The following is an 18,298-nucleotide window of genomic DNA, read 5'->3' as shown; positions in this document are numbered from 1 at the left end:
GGTGATGAGGGCAGGGATTACTCTTCCTACAGACACGGACACTGTGCTTCCCAGAGTCCTGCAGCGAGAGGCAGTTCCCTGGCTCCCAGCCCTGCGTGCCTCCCACTCTCTGCACTCACTGCTTGGCTCTGTAAGAGCTCAGCAAGCGGAAACAGGCAGATCCCCGGGCCCTGGGCCACTCGCCTTGGTGAGGGCTGCAATCCTCTGAGCCAGCTCAGCCTCCACCTCCGGCAGCGTCTCGGCCTTGCGCATGGTCTGCTGCAGCTTCCGCTCTGCCACCTCCAGCAGCTCCTGCAGGTGCCGGGCCTTCTCCTCGCACTGGCACCGTGGGGGGCGGCGAAGAGTCAACCGGGAGCCCTGAAGCCTCCCCCAGCCCCTGGCCCCGCCTCAGGAGAGAGCAGGTGACAGGCCAGAGGAGCAAAGGACAACCTGGTTCTTGGCTGCCCACCAGGCATGGCTTCCTTTTCCCAAGGTGACCTGCAGGACCCTCCCCCCGCCCGGGGGGCTCTTGGGCCACGGAGGGAAGGTTCCAGCATGATCATCAGGACCTTCAGAGTCAAGTACAACGCCTGCCCCCACACCAGTGGGAGAAGTTACCTGGCGGTGCAAGGACTCCTTATTGGCCAGCTCATTCTCCAGTTTGTCATTGAGGTCATGGATGGAGGTGGCCTCACGCTGTGCAGCCAGGTAGCGCTTCTCGAGTGTTGTGATTCTCTCCTCCATGTCTTCCTTCTGGGCCAGAGCCTAGGGTGGGAGAGGAGGGGATGGGAAGGAAGGGCATTAGCTTCTCCCTGCCCCCATCCTGCCTGCACCTCCCCACCAATGCCTGGCTGCCTGTATTCTCCCCATGCCTCCCTGCCAGTTTAGGACCTTGACCCAGCCCTCCTGCTACTCCTCCCCAGAGTGGACCCCACCCAGCATTCAGTCTTAAACTCCCCAGCCCCGGCCTGGCCCTCCCTGTACACCTAGGGCCTCCTAGCAGCTGCCCTCCAGAGTGCTGAATGCCCGCACGCTGCAACCAGATGGGGGTAGGCCGGGGCCCTAGCTCACCTCCCGGAGGTCCCGCTGATGCTTGCTGCTCAGCTCCTCCGACTTGATGAGGTCCCGGCGGGCCGTGCCCAGGTCCTCCTCAAGCTCGGCCACTGTTGCCGTCAGGGTGACCAGTCGCTCCCGAGCCTGGCTCAACTCAAAGTTCTGCTTCTCCAGGAGCTCCTGCAGCTCCTCTACCCGGCCCGTGTCATCCTCCAGGGACAGTGAGCCATCCGTCAGTCATCGGGGCCCAGGGCATCCCACTCCCCTGGCCTACCCCAGGGACGGCACCCCCAGAGCACATCACAGCTCTGCCTCCAATCTCAGCGCACGTCCTTCCTCTGGGCCCCAGGAGCTCACTCCAGACAGTGACCAAACAAAACACCTTTGCTCTCCTGCGTTTCTTTTGAAAAACAGTAGTTTCTAGTTTTACCTGCTGTCTCAGAATCTTGTAACCCAGGAAGGGGCATGACTAGGGGAACAAAGGCTCAGGGAGAGATAAGGGATCTTGCCTGACGCTGACACACAAGGCAGACGGCGCCTAACGATTCGAGGGGACAACGTATTATGTGCCTAGCAGCAGTACACACACAAAATCTATTGATTTCCTCACAGGTGGGGTGGGGGGAAGAAGGAAAGAGACATGGGAATATTGGAAAAAGCCCCAAATTTCATTCCAGAATTTGCTCTCCTGAACAAATTCAGGGTGGTGCCCTCACGTCCCGTCTGGGGGCGGCCCTGCCCCTGCCATGCAGATCCCCGTGACCCACCTTCCACAGGCGCTTTGGTCCCAGCTCCACCGTCCCCTCCTCTTCTGCCACTCCATCCCGAACCCCTGCCCCCTGCTGCAGGGCAGACACCTGTAGGGCACAGACCCCAGGGCAGTGAGTCAAAGAGAGGAGAAATTCCTGTGTATTCCAGACCCTTCTGAGTCCCCTGCCTCATCCCAGCCTCGTGTTAGCTAGTGGTCTCCAGCCATGACCATGGAAGAAATCCAATGCAGAGCAGAGTGGGGCAAAGCCGTGAACCCACCACGGCTACCAGGAGCTGCCGTCGGCCAGCGGAGGGTGGACGGGCAGCTCACCTGCTGGTGGGCCCCTGCCAGTTGCTCTTCCAAGGTGGTAACTCGCTCCAGGGCCGCTCGGAGCCGCTCCCGCACCTGCCCGAGGCAAGGAGAGATGGAGGAAGACACAGGGACCCCACAGGACTCAGGCTTCAGGAGCCTGGGCTTGACCTACCAGCATTGGGCATGAGGCAAAGAGAGGGACCTGCCAAGAGGCACATCTCTGAGAGGGAACCTAACAGGGGGACCTGGAAATTAGGCCGCTGGGAGGAAGGGCCAGTTGAGAAGCTAGAGGGCAGTTTCCCCTCAACACGGGGCGCAGAAATCGCAGACAAAGGACACACAGAGGCTCCGGGGAGGCGAGGCCGGATGGTGGGGTGCGCCCGGCGGCGGGCCAGGCTGGCTACCTTCTCATCCAGGGCCTTGTGGTGCTCAAACAGCGACTTGAGGGCCTTCAGCACCTCCACCTCACTGGAGACCCCCGAAGGCGACTGGGCCTGGCGCTTCACCACAGTCATCCGCAGCGACCGCTCGTGGCGGGACACCAGGCACTCCAGATGTTCCAGAAGCAACTGGCAGGGTATGGGGCAGGGCAAGAGGGAGGGCTGTGAGCACGTGCCCGGGGGCTAGACGTGTCCACATGACCACCGAGGAGACGTGAGTAGGGCTGTGTGCACCTTTGTTCAAATGTTGAAATGCTTCATGTTGGTAAACAGCTGCTGCCCAACTGAATACCTTCCCCAAGCCAGTTGCCCTGGCCTCTGTCCCAGGACACCGACCTTCCCACGAAAAACCCGTAGTATCCACCCCAGAACACAAGACAGGAAGAGGTCAGCACGGGGCCAGGGGTGTGCCTGGCACTGACCACACCCTTGATCAGGGGGTTCACCACGCGACACACACACACCAGGTCACCCCACTTACCCTTGTGTTATTCCGTTCTGCTTTCAGCTCTGATATCTCTTCCTCCCTTTCTAGAAGCTGCTCCCGACACATGCTCAGCTCCCGGGTCAAGGTGGCAAATTCCTGAAAACCCCCAAGGCCCCTGAGTGCTCAGGGATTTGTTCCCTAACCACTGTCCTGTATGCCCACATCAGTGGTGGGATCTTCTCACCCATCCCTTACTCCTGGCACCTGCCCCCAGAAAAATCCCCATGCCTCCATATTGCAGGGCTATAAACTGCAGCTAACATGTGCACCCCCAAAGGGGTCCCTGTCTCTGGGTCCTCCATGGACTCCAAGTATGTGTTAGGGTATGAGGGGACCGAGGTGGAAACAAGAGTGAGAAAGTCACCGAATCTGCTCTGCAACCCCTTCCCCCTCCAGCCAACAACATAACCTGATTATATCTTTCCGCCTAGTTTGTACTTCTGTTTAATGACATTATCCTTGAGAAACAGATGGAGGGGAGTCTCACCTCTGCTTTGGCATGGTGAGGTCCCAACAGAGACTGGTGGATATTAGACAAAGAAGAGAGGGGGCTTTGAAGCGAGTGCCCCAGGGAGCTCCCTCCCACACCCACCCCAGGGCTTTGCAAGCTACAGGTGGCTGGTGAAATAAGGAGACTGAAATAAGGACCCACGTATGTGGGAGCAAGAGAGCCTGCAGACCTGCCCGGTCAGCCATGCAGCTTTAGCCTACATCCCAGGGATCCCCCCTTCCTTAGTCTAGGGCTGTCTCCTGGTGCCTGAGGCCAGGGCACTCGCTCTGGCCTTACCGAGTACCCAGGCTCCAAGTGTCCCTTCGAGGAGCTCTGTTCCCACACTGTCAAGCCCAGACACGCGGAGACACCTTTCCAGCCCACCATCTCAGTCAGGACAAGCATACAAGCGTGAGAGGCTGCCCCACGGTTCCAGGTCCATCGTATCCTACTTATCCAAGCAGACATCACCTCATTTCAGAAAAGTTTTCAGAGAGGTGGCCCCAACTCTGTGGATGCCCAGGGTCTGGGAGTGACTGAACCGTGGCTGCGGCCCTCTCGAACTAAAGCCTCCTTCATCCACCAAGGATTCATGACTGAAGGAAGAATTCCAGAGCAATCCCCTCTTATCACTCCAGATCAGGCAACAGGGGACAAGAAGGGTTGTGGGAAGGGGCCAAGGGACCAAGGGGTGCCAGAGCCTGCCTGAGAAGCCTCAGACCTCTAACCCTGTTCCTTGATTATTGCCTTTCTGTCAAGGCCATGGCCAAAGGTGGCCAAACATGTCACACCCAGAAAGCCGGCCCTGGCCCCAGTGCTGCTCCACTCCTCAGTTTACACACACACACACACCATGCCACACACTATGCACACCCACTCACATTCACTCTCACGCATGCACCATGCACAAACTCACTCACACACACACACTCACACACCCACACATACTTCTACCCAGAGACAGGACTCCGCACGCCCCTGGCCCTACGCCATGACGCCATCACCAAAGCACCGGTGCTCTCTTCCCCCCCAATCCCTGGGATCCCCCTCCCCAGGACACCTGCCTCCTCCCCAACTCTAGCCCGTCTGACACACTGCTGCCAGGACAATCTCCCAAAGCAGGCGTTGTCCACAACGTTGACTAGAAGCTTCTTATCCTGGTTTTCAAGTTTCTCTCTCACAGTTCCTTTTCATATGCCCCAAGACCTGGTCAACCTGGGTCACCTGCTGTGTCCAATCACCAGCAAGCTGACCTGATTCCACAGCTTTGCTCAATGGGCTACCTCTCCCTGGAAAGCCCAACCCTCTGTCACCACCTGATGAAATCACATCTATCTTTCAAAGCCTGTCTCAAAGGATACACCTCCTTGGGACCTTTCTGGACTCCCTGGTGGTAGACTGTCTCCCTCCTCTGAATACTGCCTGGAACAGCACTCAACAGTACCAGCTTAGGGGCCCATCATTCAACCACAAGTATGGTGAGCACCGACCACGTGCCGGATCCCGTGCTGCTCCCTGGGGACACAGTGACAAGAAAGACATAATCCCTGTCTTCCTACAGCTCCCAGTGTGGGGCTAGAATCCAATCCCAGCTCTGTCCCATTAGCTGTGTGACCTTGGCCAAGTCACCTAGCCTCCTCTTTGAAGCTCTCTCTATCTATAAGATAGAAATAGAGGTCTCCCTCCCGTCTTGCTACAATGACCAAATGAGCCAGAGTACGGAAAGCACTTAGCACAAGTCCGCCAAAGGCAGCGACTTTTACCACCGATGCTGTTTATACAACCTTTGGGACTGCTCTTCTCTTCCCCTGCCTGGTCTTCTTCCAGTCACTTGGCTTTTTATCTATCTCCTTTCTAGTCTGTGAACCCCAGGGGCAGGGCCTGGCTCCTCTAATCCACGGCTTATTCAGGGCCTCCTGAACCCCATTCTGTAACAGGGCTCCATATCCTTCTCGAGAAAGCATCATGAGACCCCGCCCCCACCACTTCTGAGCCCTGGGCAGGAGATTTCTGCAGCCCACCTGGGTTCACCCTGATTCTTCTCCCCACGCGTGAGGAAAGGGCGTGGAGCTGAGTCTGGAGCTGTGTGGCTCCTCACGGCTGCCTCCCCAAGCCCCAGCAGCACACACCCCCCACACACACACACAGCTGGGCAACTGGCTAATCTCAAGCATCAGCTGCATCATTTGTAAAATAGAGATGATGGTGGCAATAGGAGCAACTTCATAGCTGTGAGCATTTAGTGAGGTAAACTGCACACAAAGTGCTTAGTACACAGAAAACACACCGAAATGGCGACCATCAGTGCTGGCAGGAGTGTTGTTGATCAAGGAGCACAAGACAGGTGTCAAGATACCTAGCTTCTAGATTCAGCTCTGCCTAGAATCTTCTGTGCGATGCCTCTTGTTTTTTCCATCTGTGCAATAGGAGGTGGAGGACGAGATGATCTCTAAGGCTCCTGCATTTCCACCCTCTGATTCCCCACCCACCCCTTCCAAGAATAGGGCACTGATGAGGCGCAAGCAAGGCAGAGGTGTCTTTCCAGTCTAGGGTGCCACCTGCTGGCCACATGGGCTCACTGCAGTTGGCAGCTATGGCTGGGTTTTTTTCCTGCATCAAATTCCATCCATCTCTCCAGGTGAAGCCAATTCCGGGCTGAGGCGCTTGGGAGGGACAGGGAAAGGATTTATGTAGGGAGGTGAGGGAAAGTTAAAGGCTCTGTGAATTCCATTTGTTGATATGCAAATAGATGCAGGTACACTGAGGGCCCGGAGTACAGCTGGGCTGCTGGGCTAGGGAAGAACCAGAACCAGGGGAGGAGGGCGGTGCCAACGATCTGGCCTTACCTGGGGGAGGGCGGAGTTAAGGTGGCGCTGGAGCTGGTCCCGCTCATGCAGGGCGTCCTGGAGCCGGCTCTGTGTGGCTGCCAAGGTGTCCTGACTCTCCCGAAGGGACTCCAGCAACTTCTCCCGCTCATCCAGCATGTTCACCATCAGCTGCTCAAAGTTGGCGTCAGCATCGGTGCCATGGGGGGGGCCCAGGGGGTCCCCCTCATTGATTGTGGGCATCACCTCACACATGGTGGGGGTGGGCGGGGCCTTCTCAGCGTCGGGGGACAGGGGAGAAGTTCACAGGGTTGGCACCTCCAGGGGGACCCAGTGCCTGGGTCTCAGAGCAGGCTGCGCCAGGCGAGTGGACAGGTGGGTGGGGGCTTCTCCCATGGCATCAGTTGCTCTTGCTCTGAAAGGGGCCTGGTGCCCGGAGCGCCCCTGTGGAATGGAGCCAGAGGGCCTGGCTTAACCTCTCAGGGCTGGGGCTGGGTGCCCTATGTCCCCAGACAAGCAGGCAGCAGCCAAGTGTGGCCATGACAGGCAGACAGAGCAGGGCTGGAAGAGGGCCCTTCGCTTAGGCTGAGTGCTGGAGCCTGGCAGAATCCCAGGTGGGTCTAGCGACACCCATCGTTTCTGGAGGGCAGTGGTCTGTGGAAGAAGAGGCTGCCGTGAGGACCAGCTGAGTAGAGAAGGGCATCCAGGGGCGGGGGCGGGGGGGACAGCAGACAGGACCTGGACCAGAAGGTGGGGGAGGAGAGGGAGGTGTTGGCGCATGCCCCTTCCCCAGGCTTACTCACTCAGATGGCGCCTTCCTTACTTCTCCCAAGGAATGCACATGCCCGCTGCCTGCCATAGCCTCTGCCTCCAGCTCTCCCCACCCCCAGCTGTCAGAAGTGCAGCCGCAGTGGAGTGGTTCCCCACCCACGTGGCTCACTGGCCAAATATAGAAATGATTCAGTCAGTGGCAAGGGAGCAGCCAGCAGGCCGCCCAGAGTCCCCCTGAGACCCAGGGGTGGGAAAGTGGGGGGAGGGGGGGAGAGGGTCTCTGCCCCCACCATAGCCTTCTCCCCTGCACTTAGGCCAAGGTAAGCACAGAAAGGGTTAAAGGGCTCTTTGTGGGTGTGAGTCCACACAGGGTGGACTATTAGGGTCATAGGAAACAGGGGCAGGGTGCCTCCTACCCTGGCCACTGACACAGTCTGGTTCCTTAGAAAGGCGTTGGCTGGGCACTGGGGCGGCAGACAGCCCTGACCTGCTCCATGCCCAGCATTTGGAAAAGAGGCTCTGGCTCAGGTCATCCCCACTCCTGAAACCTGGCAGAGAGCAGGCTTCTGTGCTGAATTCATGGCCCACCACCTCTGTGCTGGAGCAGGAACTGAATGACGTGAAGGAACCCAGGGTCATGTGGGGGGTATGGGGTGTCATTCTCCTGATGTGTGCGGGCCCCTGCTCGTGGCTGGGAATCTTCTCCTTCTGTGTAATTGCCCATTGCTGGCACTGCCAGGCGTCCCCAGCTAGGGCAGTTAGCGTGTGCACAGCCTGGCTCCAGTGACACCTTGAGGCTGGCACCGGGAAGCCCAGTGGTCAGAGCAAAGGAAGGTGTGCTGAGGAAGGCGCCTGCAGCTGGGGATTGGTCTGCCCACCCTCGGCTTCCAGCCCCCCTGCCCACTGCTGGAAGGCACCACTTTAATCAGTTTTTAGAGGAAGCTGTCTCCAGAGCTCCTGCTGCATGAGAAACAATGCGAGGCAGCCAGCACAGCCATGGGCACACAGAAGACGCTCCATAAACAGTGTGTCCCTCCCTTCCCTCCTCTTCCCACTTGGGAGACACAGGGACAGCATCTCGGCCACCCCTCAGGTGGCCAACAGGGCAACAGGCAGACTGGGATGGTCAGAGAGAGGACAGAAGGTATCAGGACCCAACGTGAGAAGTCGGACACTGGGCAGCCCCCAGCCTGTGGCAGGGCTGAGCCCAACAGGGGAACCAGAGAAGGGCCAAGCCTCTTCTACCTGAACCTGCCTGTCATGTCCCCAGCCAGCCCCCCACCAAGTACTCAGGATCTAGGCAGACATGGGAGCAGCAGAGGGAGGCTGAGGAGGAATGCGGGCCTGGATCAGACACAAGCTAGAGCACCAGCTTGAGAACTCCTGAGCTCACCCCCACAGCCCTTCCCAGAGGGCTCAGGAGTTCAGGCCGGCACGGGGGTATGCCCACACACGCAGACGGGCAGATGCAGAAAACTGGGGACCTGGGACATACACGTGTGGCCACAGACATGCTCCCAGACACAGACTGGACACAGACACTAACCCAGGGGATCCTTTCCCCAAGCTGGACAGCCACGGTGGAGGGCAGGGTCCCAGGAAACGACAGAGGTGAAAAGTAGCACCCTGGTCTGTACTCTCCCTATCTCAACATCCCCGCCCCAGAGAGCAGCTGGGAGTGGACAGAAGGAGCTGCCGCCCCAGTCTTGCCAGGACTGACAACTCGCTAATGCTGACACCAGCAATTCCTCCAATTCTACCGCCCACTGTGAATGCTCCGATCTGTGAGGCTGAAAGCCACGATGCCCCCCCACCCCAGACCTCTCCAAGCTCACCAGCGGCTGGGCCCTCACCCCACCCCAAGAAAAAAATGAGAGAGCAGGAGTGAAGGGCAGCCTGGGGAAGGGGCCCCTTGTGGCAGAATCTGTCCTTTGGAGAAGAGTATAGCGGTCTCAGGAGCGCAGGGGCCTGGGAGCAGCCTCAGCCCCACAGATCCCCAGGCATCCCGCAGTGTAGTAGGGAGGAAGGAGCCCAGAGCTGGGACTTTGGACACCAAGGCTGCAGTTCTGCCACAGATCCGCTGGATGACCTTGGGCTTGTCACCACCTACTGAGAGCTCTCCTGTCAGATGGAACCCACAACCCTTGTTTTGCCCACTCTCGAGCAAAGAGATCACAGACAAACAGAGCCTGGAAAAGCAGAAAGCAGCGCAGGATTGCAGGGCCGTGTCAATGACCATCAGAGGTGGGCAAAGGCAGGCCAGTGGGAGGGGTGGTTCTAGCTCCTTACAGGGAAGGGCTTGGAAGTTCTCAGGAAGGGAGAACAGACCTCAGGTTGCCCGCTGGGATGTGCTAGCTATTTGGTCCAACTTGGCCTCCCCAAATCCTCCTGGTCATTCTGGCAACGGAGAAGCTGGCCGCCACTGGCCCTTTCCCAGCCTCCCTCCCGGCCAAGTGCCAGGTAGCCACTCCGCTTCCCCTAGTGAGGTGGCATCGTGGACAGCAGGTTGAAGATGAGCTCAGAGGGCACTGCCAGGCAGATGCCCCGAGATGGCTGTCCGGGACCCCCCACCCTGGCCCTGCTGATGCAGCAGGGAGAGCAGAAGGGATCTCTAGGGCAGCCACGCTGGGACACCTGGCTCCTCCTGGCTCCGGGGCCGGCTTTAAATAGCGCAATTATCATCTCAGCCTAACAGAAGCCTCCTCGACTCCTGCACAATTTCTAAGTAACACTCCCAGGTCCTAATTCCGAGGCGACAGCTACCAGCCCCCAAAGTGAGCATTTGAGGGGCTTTGCCAGTGAGGAGTGTGGGCAGGCTGTGAAACAGAGGGAGAGGGCTCCAGAGAGAGCAGGCGTGAGGGTGTGTGTGTGCATGGGGCGGGGGTGCCAGACCCACGCCAGGTGTCTGGGCTTCTAAACACAGAAGAGGCAAATCTGAGGCCTCTCTAGCTTCTCAAAAGTCACCCCCATCTCTTCCCCACAAACAGGAGGGTTGTGCACTTGGGTCTGATGCTCTGGCCAGCCACACACATGCATGCACGCACATGCACACACACGGGCTGGCTCCCCACTGCCCTACCAGATGGCAGGCATGCCCCACCTTGGTGAGGGAGCTCGTCAAGGGCACAGCCGGCAGCCCTGTGAAGGCCAAAGGGCCAGGGCAAAGCCGGCCGGTGCCGCGCTCAAGTGAATGGGCCATGAGCTAGGCAAAGAGGGGGCCTCAGGGTGGAAGCCCCCCGGAGCGAAGAGGTAAGAGAGGAGGGCCGTGCCCCCAGGAGACCAGAGGAAGATAGGTGGTCCTCCAGGAAAATAATACCAATTATGAGAGCAGCTCTGACTTACTGGATATTTACCCCATGCCAGGCGCTGTGTGGCCGGTCGTCATATATTCACTTACTTTAATCCTCACAACTCCTTGCAAGGAAGACACAATTCTTCCCACTCCGCAGATGTGAGGACTGGGTCTCAGAGTCATGTACCCAAGTCTACACAGCTGTGAAGAGGAAGAACTGGGATTCCATCCCAGTCTGTCTGACTCCAAGGAGGGGACGGGTTGAGAAAGGGGAAGAAAGGCTATGACTCCTTCACGATTTCTCGCCCTCGTCCAAGGGCATGGCAGCCTAGGGACAGCTTATCTCGGCCTGCTCCACCCATCCCCCCTGGGGAAGGAAGGCCTCTGCACAGCAGCCGCCATGCTCCCAAGATGGCCACTTCCCCATCGGAAGTGACCCATGTCCAAGGCCCCATCCACCATCCGCCCAAATCTCTCCCCCAACCCCATCCCTCCTAGGGCTCCAATCTGAGTTGCGAGCAGTCCCCTGAGTCCCGCACACCACACCACACTCTCGCAGGAACTGCAGAAATAGCTAGCCCTCAGTTCCCCTCACCCTGCGGAGTTTTCGGGTAGTACCCTCCCAGGGCAGTGACATCCAGCTGCCCACCTCTCCTTTCCTCTAACCCAGAATCTTCTCCTCCTCCCCTGTCCCTCTCCCTGTTCAGCCCACCACCCCAAAAAGCCTTGCCCTCACTCTTCCTCTCCTCCGAGAGCCCAGTGAGCCTCCTCCCCTGCTCCCCCTACGCTGTTCACTGTCATGCTCCTGGGCTCACTATTGTTCACCCAGCCTGCCTCGGTCTCCCCATCCATGTCAGCCTAAGGAACTTCCGATCACCCTTCTAAACCCACCTCAAACACTACTTCATCCACGGAGCCTTTTCTGATTCCCCCCTAGGTAAGCTTGACCCTTCCACAGACCCAGCAAAGCCCTTTACTCCTACCTCTCTCTGTGACACATCATCTCATCTGAAGACTCGGGGGTGAGAACCGTGTCCTGCTTCTTTCTGGATGCTCCAACACAGGGTCACAACATCCATGGAACTAAACCGACACACGCGACCGGGTCCTTTCTCGGGAGACCATCCCTGTCCAAGTTCAAAGAAGAGGAACTCCAAAATAGTAAAAATGGGCTCAAGGCCTGGGAATAGGTTCATTTATCTTGCCTTCTGAAAATTAAAGCTTCTCGAGAGCAAGACAGGGGTCATTCGTTCTTTGCAAGGCAGACTCTGGAGCAAGCTGATGGGTCTGAATGCTGGCTCCTCCACTGACCACTCATGTGACTCTCTGAGCCTCAGTGCCTCCTCTGTGAAATGGGGATGATAGCAATGCCCACCTCACACTGCCGATTTGAGGATCGCTGGAGTTAATGTACACAGAGGGCTGGGATCACGGCCCAGGGCTCAGCAGTAACTCTTAGCACCTTAGGCTCTTAAGGCACCTCAAGGCCAGGCCCACTCTGAACACAGTAAGAAAACTAAAAATCCATATTAGCTACGGGAAGCCATTGCCAGAGAAAAACTCTTGGAAGAGCTCTCCTGACAGTTTCTCCCATCTGCACAAATCCCTTCAAAAGTACCCAGTTCTCCCGGCCCCCAGAAAGACCAGCAGTGAGACTTTATCTCTCTGGGCTTTGGGTTCCCAGATCTGGAAGATGAAAGTCATAACACACAACACGCTCTAGTGATGTTCTCAGTGGTCAGGAGGGTCAAAGGAGATAAGACGGAAACTGACGTGAAGAGTAGAGTATGCTACCCAAGGACCCGTGAGCACCGACGGCCACCCAGGCCCTCCACGTCCTCACGCCGGGCACATTCAGGTAGGCACAGGGAGCGAGGTCTCTGACCAACGGGCTCCCCTGGGCCTGTCTCTGTGAAGTCCATCTCCCCAGCTGCTCCCCAAAAGTTAGGTATGGACCACTCCTTCCCAAGACATGGCCTCCCACTTGGGTAAGCATACAACTTACTGTCCAAACCAGGCCCTTCCTGAGAATGAATGGAGGCGCTGGGAAAAATCACACCAGGACACAGGTGTAAACTGAGGCACACCTGGCTGTACGGTCACCCTCATTATCACCACCCCAGGGGGACTGACGTCAAAGTCCAGTGGGGAAAGGAGGACTGGGCGTCTCTTCTAATACTTTCTCTTCTAAAATACCCAAAAGTAGAGCCATGACAACTACCTCTCTAAATGAAGGTGGGAGGGGCGCCTGGGTGGCTCAGTCAGTGCAGTGAAGCATCTGCCTTCAGCTCAGGTCATGATCCCGGGGTCCTCTCCGAGGACAGCCGGCTTCTCCCCCTGACCCTCCCCTGAGCGCTCATTCTCTCTGTCAAATAAGTAAATAAAATCTTTTTAAAAAAAACAAAGAAAACAGGATTTGCAGGCTGAGAGAGAACCTTTGGGGGCCGATTCCATGACACAGAGGGGAGGCAAGTGCAAAGGGCTCTGAACTCCCTTTTCTTAATTTAATCTCATCAGTTCCAAATCTGTCAATGTTTCTGGACGTCTGATTAAGGTTTCATCTGTATAAAAGCATTCCAAGTCTAAGAAGCATTTTAAGTACCGTCTCCAGAAGGCCCCTGTCAAATAAACACCTGTTCCCTCAGAGTCATCACGTCAGTGCCACAGGGTGATGAGCCTGAGAAGGCTGCACGGGGGACTCTGGGGGCCCCCTGACTCCTTCCACATCTTAAAGGTCTCCCAGAGATCATATACCTGATCAGCCAAGACGAAGACTACACCCCTGAACACAGCACATGGCTTGGGCCGAACTTCCCTCATAAGTTCAGTAACCCTAGCCGACCTCTGCTAATCAGAGCCATTGAGTAACACTCATATATGTCCTTAAAGATTGTTTGCAAAAGAAGAAACAAAGTAATAAATGTGGCATATTTGGACAATAAAAATCTTACAAAACTAGGGGTCCAAAACTGTAGGCCATATATGGTTCTTCTGGCAATGAAAAAAAAGCAGGGATCCCTGCTCAGTGGGGAGCCTGCTTCTCCCTCTCCCTCTGTTCCTCCCCTGACTGGTGTGCTCTCTCTCTCTTCCTCTCAAATAAATAAATAAATAAAATCTTAAAAAAAAAGAATGAACATCCCATTTGTTCCAGGTGCTCTGCCCTGAACAAGAGCCAAACATTTGGGTACTCCTCAATGGGTCTGGTGTGAGCTGAGGTCAAGACACTGTGCCCAGCCCACCCTTCTCCATATTGCCACCCATCAGGTCTGCACTGCAGGGTCTTCCAAGCCCAGGGCTCCCTGCGCATTAGAGACAGTGGTGGTCACCCCCTGGATCTCCCAGCATGTCACTCCTCATAAGACAGCCCAGGCCAAAGTCCTGGCCTGGTCCCCCTTCCCGAGCCCTCCACTCTCAGCATCCTCCAAGCCAGACAAAGTCCTTTTCTGGAGCGGCTACCGAGGACCTCTACCATCGACTGCCCACAACACCCCATCCCCTTACCTAGAACGGCACATTCCTACTTGGAAGGACCTCCTCCGAGGTCACATAGGCCAACCTCCCCCACAGTGTGGGAGCTCCTTCCACACCTCCCTGACAGCTCCGTCTTTATTTGATTATCCTTCAGGAATAGGAGCTCACTATTAACTGAGGAAGCTCTCGCTGTCCTAAGGAAACTTCTTCTTCAACTGAATGGAAACCTCTCTCCCCTTTGAAGTGACAGTTATCTATCTGAAGACAGTGGCCATGAAGTCACATGGGCAGCATATTTTATCTACGAGAAGTCAACTATCTTGGGTGAGCAAAATAAGCAATGAAAGCCTCTAATGCAAACCAGCTATTTCATCTGACGCTTAACTACAAAATTGTATTGTAGGTAAGTACTCTTTAAAATCACTGTACACATTATATAATTAATATATAATGTATACTCTATCTGTATATTACCATTTTGTTCAGCATCAGAACCATACACCATGCTTTATGGGAGGTTTAGGGATTTGCACTTTACCTACAGCCTATAGAATCTAATTCTCCCACTGAATGTAACACCACCGTACTGGGTCCCCAGAGGCTTCTCTGCTCCAGGTTAAATATTTCTAATTGCAAGGAGGCCCTGCTTCACTGAGTCCAGGTAATAAGAAGACAGACCTCTTCGATTCAATCCAACAATTAACCTATTGGTAGATTTCCATGAAGCCAATGCTGAGCTAAGAGTTGCTTTGGATACAAAAGGTACGTAAGATATGCCGTCAACCCTCAAAAAGTTTAGTCGACTTGAAAGAACACCGAGAGAGTGGTCCCCCCATCCATAGCCTCATTTTCTGTGATCTCGGGTCCCAGCGGTCAACCACTGATGGAAGCAGATGATCCTCCTTCTGACATGTCATCACAAGGTCAATAGTAGCGAACACTTCATCACAGCGCCTGCGTCATTCCTGCTTCATCTCATCACGTAGCCATTTTACCATTTGCATCATCACAAGAAGAAGGGTGAGGACAGTAAGATATTTAGAGAGAGAGACCATATTCCCAAAACTTTTTTTAACAGTAAATTGTTGTAACTGTTCCTTTTAATTATCAGTTATTGTTGCTCATCTCTTCCTGGGATGAACTTACAGATTAAACTATCACAGGTGTGTAGCCTGGGGGAAAAATCGAGTATATCTAGGATTCGGTACTATCTGTGGTTTCAGGCACCCACTGAGAGTCTTGGAATGTATCCCCTGAGAAAAGGGGGACGACTCTACCCACGTAATCGTTCGAAAGCAACAGGGAGTAGCACGTGACCAAATATCCAGTCTCTGGCACCGCCTGGGGGTCAGCCCCGAGCACCACTTGGAGGAGGACCAACTGAATTAACCGGTGGCAGTTTCCATTCCAGCTCTGTCAGAATGAAGCAGCCCCAGTCAAGCCCTCTCAGCCCGACCGCAGAAGCAAGAAGCTGCTCTGTGTTAGAGCTTGACTTCACTCGAGGGAAGAGAAGACACTTGAGGGGGGCGGGGGTCTGCAGCCCCCAACCAAGGCTCTCTGAAAGCCAAGCAATGAGCTGGGCAGCAGTCATGCTTCTTGTGTGATTGGAGAGCCATTGCCAAGGAGAAGAGGGCAGTCCTCAAGCTCCGTCCAGCCCTGGAGTTTCACACCTTGCTAGCTCAGAGCTCCTTCCCACTATTCCCTGCCCCCCCCAACTGGTCCTGCCCCCATGGCATTCTCAGTTCCCGCAGGCCCCTCTCAGCACAACAGAGACTGAGGGTCCCCTAGGAGCTGCCCCTCTCACCACAGCCCATTCCAGTACTTTTGACTCCACTGGCCATCCGAAGTGCCACGCTCCTGTGAGCCAGCACCGTATGCCCTCCAGAGCTAATTATAGGTCAGTGAGCTAGCAGGCCAGAGGGGAGACAGATGGTGACTTCATGTGGCTGCAATACACACCACCCCTCCCCCTGACCTCCCCTCCATTTCTCCTGATCCCATACTTGGGACCTAGACTCTGAGGCAGCTTTTACTCCTGTGGTCCTCCCTGCTCCTTACCAGCTCCTCTCCCGGACACACATGCCACATGCAACTCTATACCAATCAGAAGCCACACCTTGCTTCTACAGCAACCCATCCAAGGGCCCAGAGCCCCAGGGGAGAGTATCCCTGGCATAAAAAGGCCTCAGCTAGTGCGTCCACATCCTAAAGACCCCTGACCCCCAGCTCCCCGGCCCTACTGAGCCTTCAACCCTGACTCCTCCTCCTCTCCCCAGCTCTCACGCTGCTATCCTCAGAGGCTCTGAAAGGACCCATTGAAGTCCTTGATGACTCTTGCCAACTCTAAGATTCCAGCAATCAACTCAGAAAAGAGAACCAGGAGCCTGGTTGCCTGCCCTGCCCTGCCCCTCCAATCCTTCCTTACCACCCAACAGTCAGACCTCATATACTCCACAGTTCTGACATCATGACATGCTCATCAGCACACACCCAGATACCCCTGGACAAGGTTTCACTTCATACCCCCTTCCCCCACACTCTTCTCTCTTCCAGAGAGGGCATCTCCCACTGTGCCACGTGTCCAGTGCATTCTTGGCCCCCAGTAATCATTGTGCTATTCATCATCTCATTATTTTGAGATGCAGCCTTCTCAGGCATCAGGACAAAGTCCTAGAAAATAGCCAAGGGAAATCATTCAAACTAATTCCTTTTGTTAAAGCAGCTTCTCTTGGGACTACCTGACCAGTTAACAGTGGTAGGGAGTGGATGGGTTGGAATTCAGTTCAGACAGCTGTTTGAAAGCACGTGGACAGGGCTCTGCTTTTTAAATAATCTAATAGCAACGTAACAAAATCGGGGGCAGGGGCTGTTAAGAGAGTGCCTACTGTGTACCTTTCAGCAGCTCCATGGCCCTAAATTGCCTTCAGAAGACCCAGCACATAGTATAGTGCTTGGCATACAGTAGGTACCCAATAAATGTTTGCTGGGTATGGAACAAAGTACTAGGTATCAGTTCCAACACTCCCAGAAAGACTGAGGGAAGTCCCTGAAACCTAGCTGCTGGAAGGGCCCCTTAAGCTCCCACCAGGAGGGGATCTCCATGCTGCGCAGAGCCTTCTCCTTAACCACTTGCTCACCACGTAGAACAGCAGAGCAGCAGCCCCAACTCCCATATCCCTCTAACGGATACTACCAGCATACTTCTCAAAGGTGACATCAGCACCTAGTGGCACCTTGTCCTGGATCCCTCCTCCTTCTCAAAGTAAACCACCCACCCCACATTTCCAAGTCCTCCAACCCGACCTCTCTCTTCCCACCCACCATCAAACCCTGCAGGATCTACACAAGAAAAACCCCTACTGCGTGGTCCAAAGTCAACTCCCCACTCTCACCCTCCCAGTTCAGGAATCTATTCCAGCCTTCTTTTCCGGTTGCACCCACTCTCACCCCCACCCCCACCAGACCTCGGGTTGGCCGCTCCATCCATCCCATCGCCCTGGCACTGCGGAGACGGGGGCATTTTTCTGGCACAGCCTGAGACTGGCAGTTCAAGGAACAGAGAGCTAGCGAAATCAAGAATGGGTGTGAGCAACCCGGGAAGGATTAAGACCCCCCGGTAAGCGCGAAGACCTCAGCACCTGTGCCCAAATGAGCGGAGCTGGCCCAGGAGCGGAGCTGGGCCAGGAGCTAAGAGGTGCTTTTTCTCTGACTCTCCAGGATGGGAAATGGGGGCGCAGTCCATCCAGCTCCCACAGGGAGACTTGCCAACTCAGCCCCCCTCTTCCGAGACCGATGGAGCTCTGGGCGAACTCCACGCCCTCCCGCAAACTGGGCATTGCCCCCCATTCTCACCCCCAAGGGCACAGGGCACTGCAAAGGCCGGCGAGGGGCGGCGGAGGGAGCAGTATCTGTGCCAGCCGGAGACGACACATCCGGAGTAAAACGGGGCTGTTTTCCAAGGCGCGTTAGACTGAGACCCCCTCCCCAAACTGGAGGGCAGCTGGAGGTAGGAAAAAAAGGCATCCTTTTCCCACCCCAGGTTCTGGACGCTCACCTGCCTGCAGTCGTCGAAAGCCGACTCAGCTCCGAAGCGGAAGGGAGCCGCCCCCAACCCGGGGAGCCCGACACGTCCTAGGGAGCAGAGCGAGCGCTGAGGTAGCTGCAGCCGCCGCCAGAGCCTTAGCGCCCCGCCTCAAAGTCCCGCCCCTCCCTCCCCGGAAGGCCTCTAGCCCCACCCCCAAGGGCGGGGCCTGGTCGGCTCCCTCGAGGCCACGCCCCCCGCCCCGGCACATGACAAGAGTCTCTTCGCTACTGCGCGCCATCTTGGCTTGGCCTGGAGAGCCCCTCTGAGGTGATGAAGAACCATTTTACCCAAGACGACTGAAGTGTTGGGGCTCAGCGGCGCCCTCTCGCCTTCCCAGTGAGGC

At 56.1% G+C, this 18,298-nt stretch overlaps 1 protein-coding gene across 1 annotated transcript in view; it reads right to left on the bottom strand.

Annotated features, from left to right (window-relative positions):
- PPFIA4 (PTPRF interacting protein alpha 4) overlaps positions 1–18,061 on the bottom strand; it is a gene marked incomplete at its 3' end in the record, with an annotated part of 45,649 nt that extends 27,588 nt beyond the window's left edge. The window contains exons 1-9 of the mRNA XM_034667661.1: positions 17,926–18,061; positions 6,359–6,991; positions 3,017–3,118; positions 2,500–2,664; positions 2,114–2,188; positions 1,740–1,889; positions 1,051–1,269; positions 598–744; positions 184–318 (exon numbers count right to left, since the gene is read on the bottom strand). Coding sequence (XP_034523552.1) covers positions 184–318; positions 598–744; positions 1,051–1,269; positions 1,740–1,889; positions 2,114–2,188; positions 2,500–2,664; positions 3,017–3,118; positions 6,359–6,592 — 1,227 coding nt within the window. The remainder of the gene's footprint in view (positions 1–183; positions 319–597; positions 745–1,050; positions 1,270–1,739; positions 1,890–2,113; positions 2,189–2,499; positions 2,665–3,016; positions 3,119–6,358; positions 6,992–17,925) is intronic.
- Positions 18,062–18,298: the final 237 nt, after the last annotated feature.

This window comes from Ailuropoda melanoleuca, chromosome 8 (genome assembly GCF_002007445.2).
Source record: "Ailuropoda melanoleuca isolate Jingjing chromosome 8, ASM200744v2, whole genome shotgun sequence".
Lineage (NCBI taxonomy): Eukaryota > Metazoa > Chordata > Mammalia > Carnivora > Ursidae > Ailuropoda > Ailuropoda melanoleuca.
Note: the sequence above shows the minus strand (reverse complement) of the source record. Positions and strands in the feature narration are given on the sequence as shown.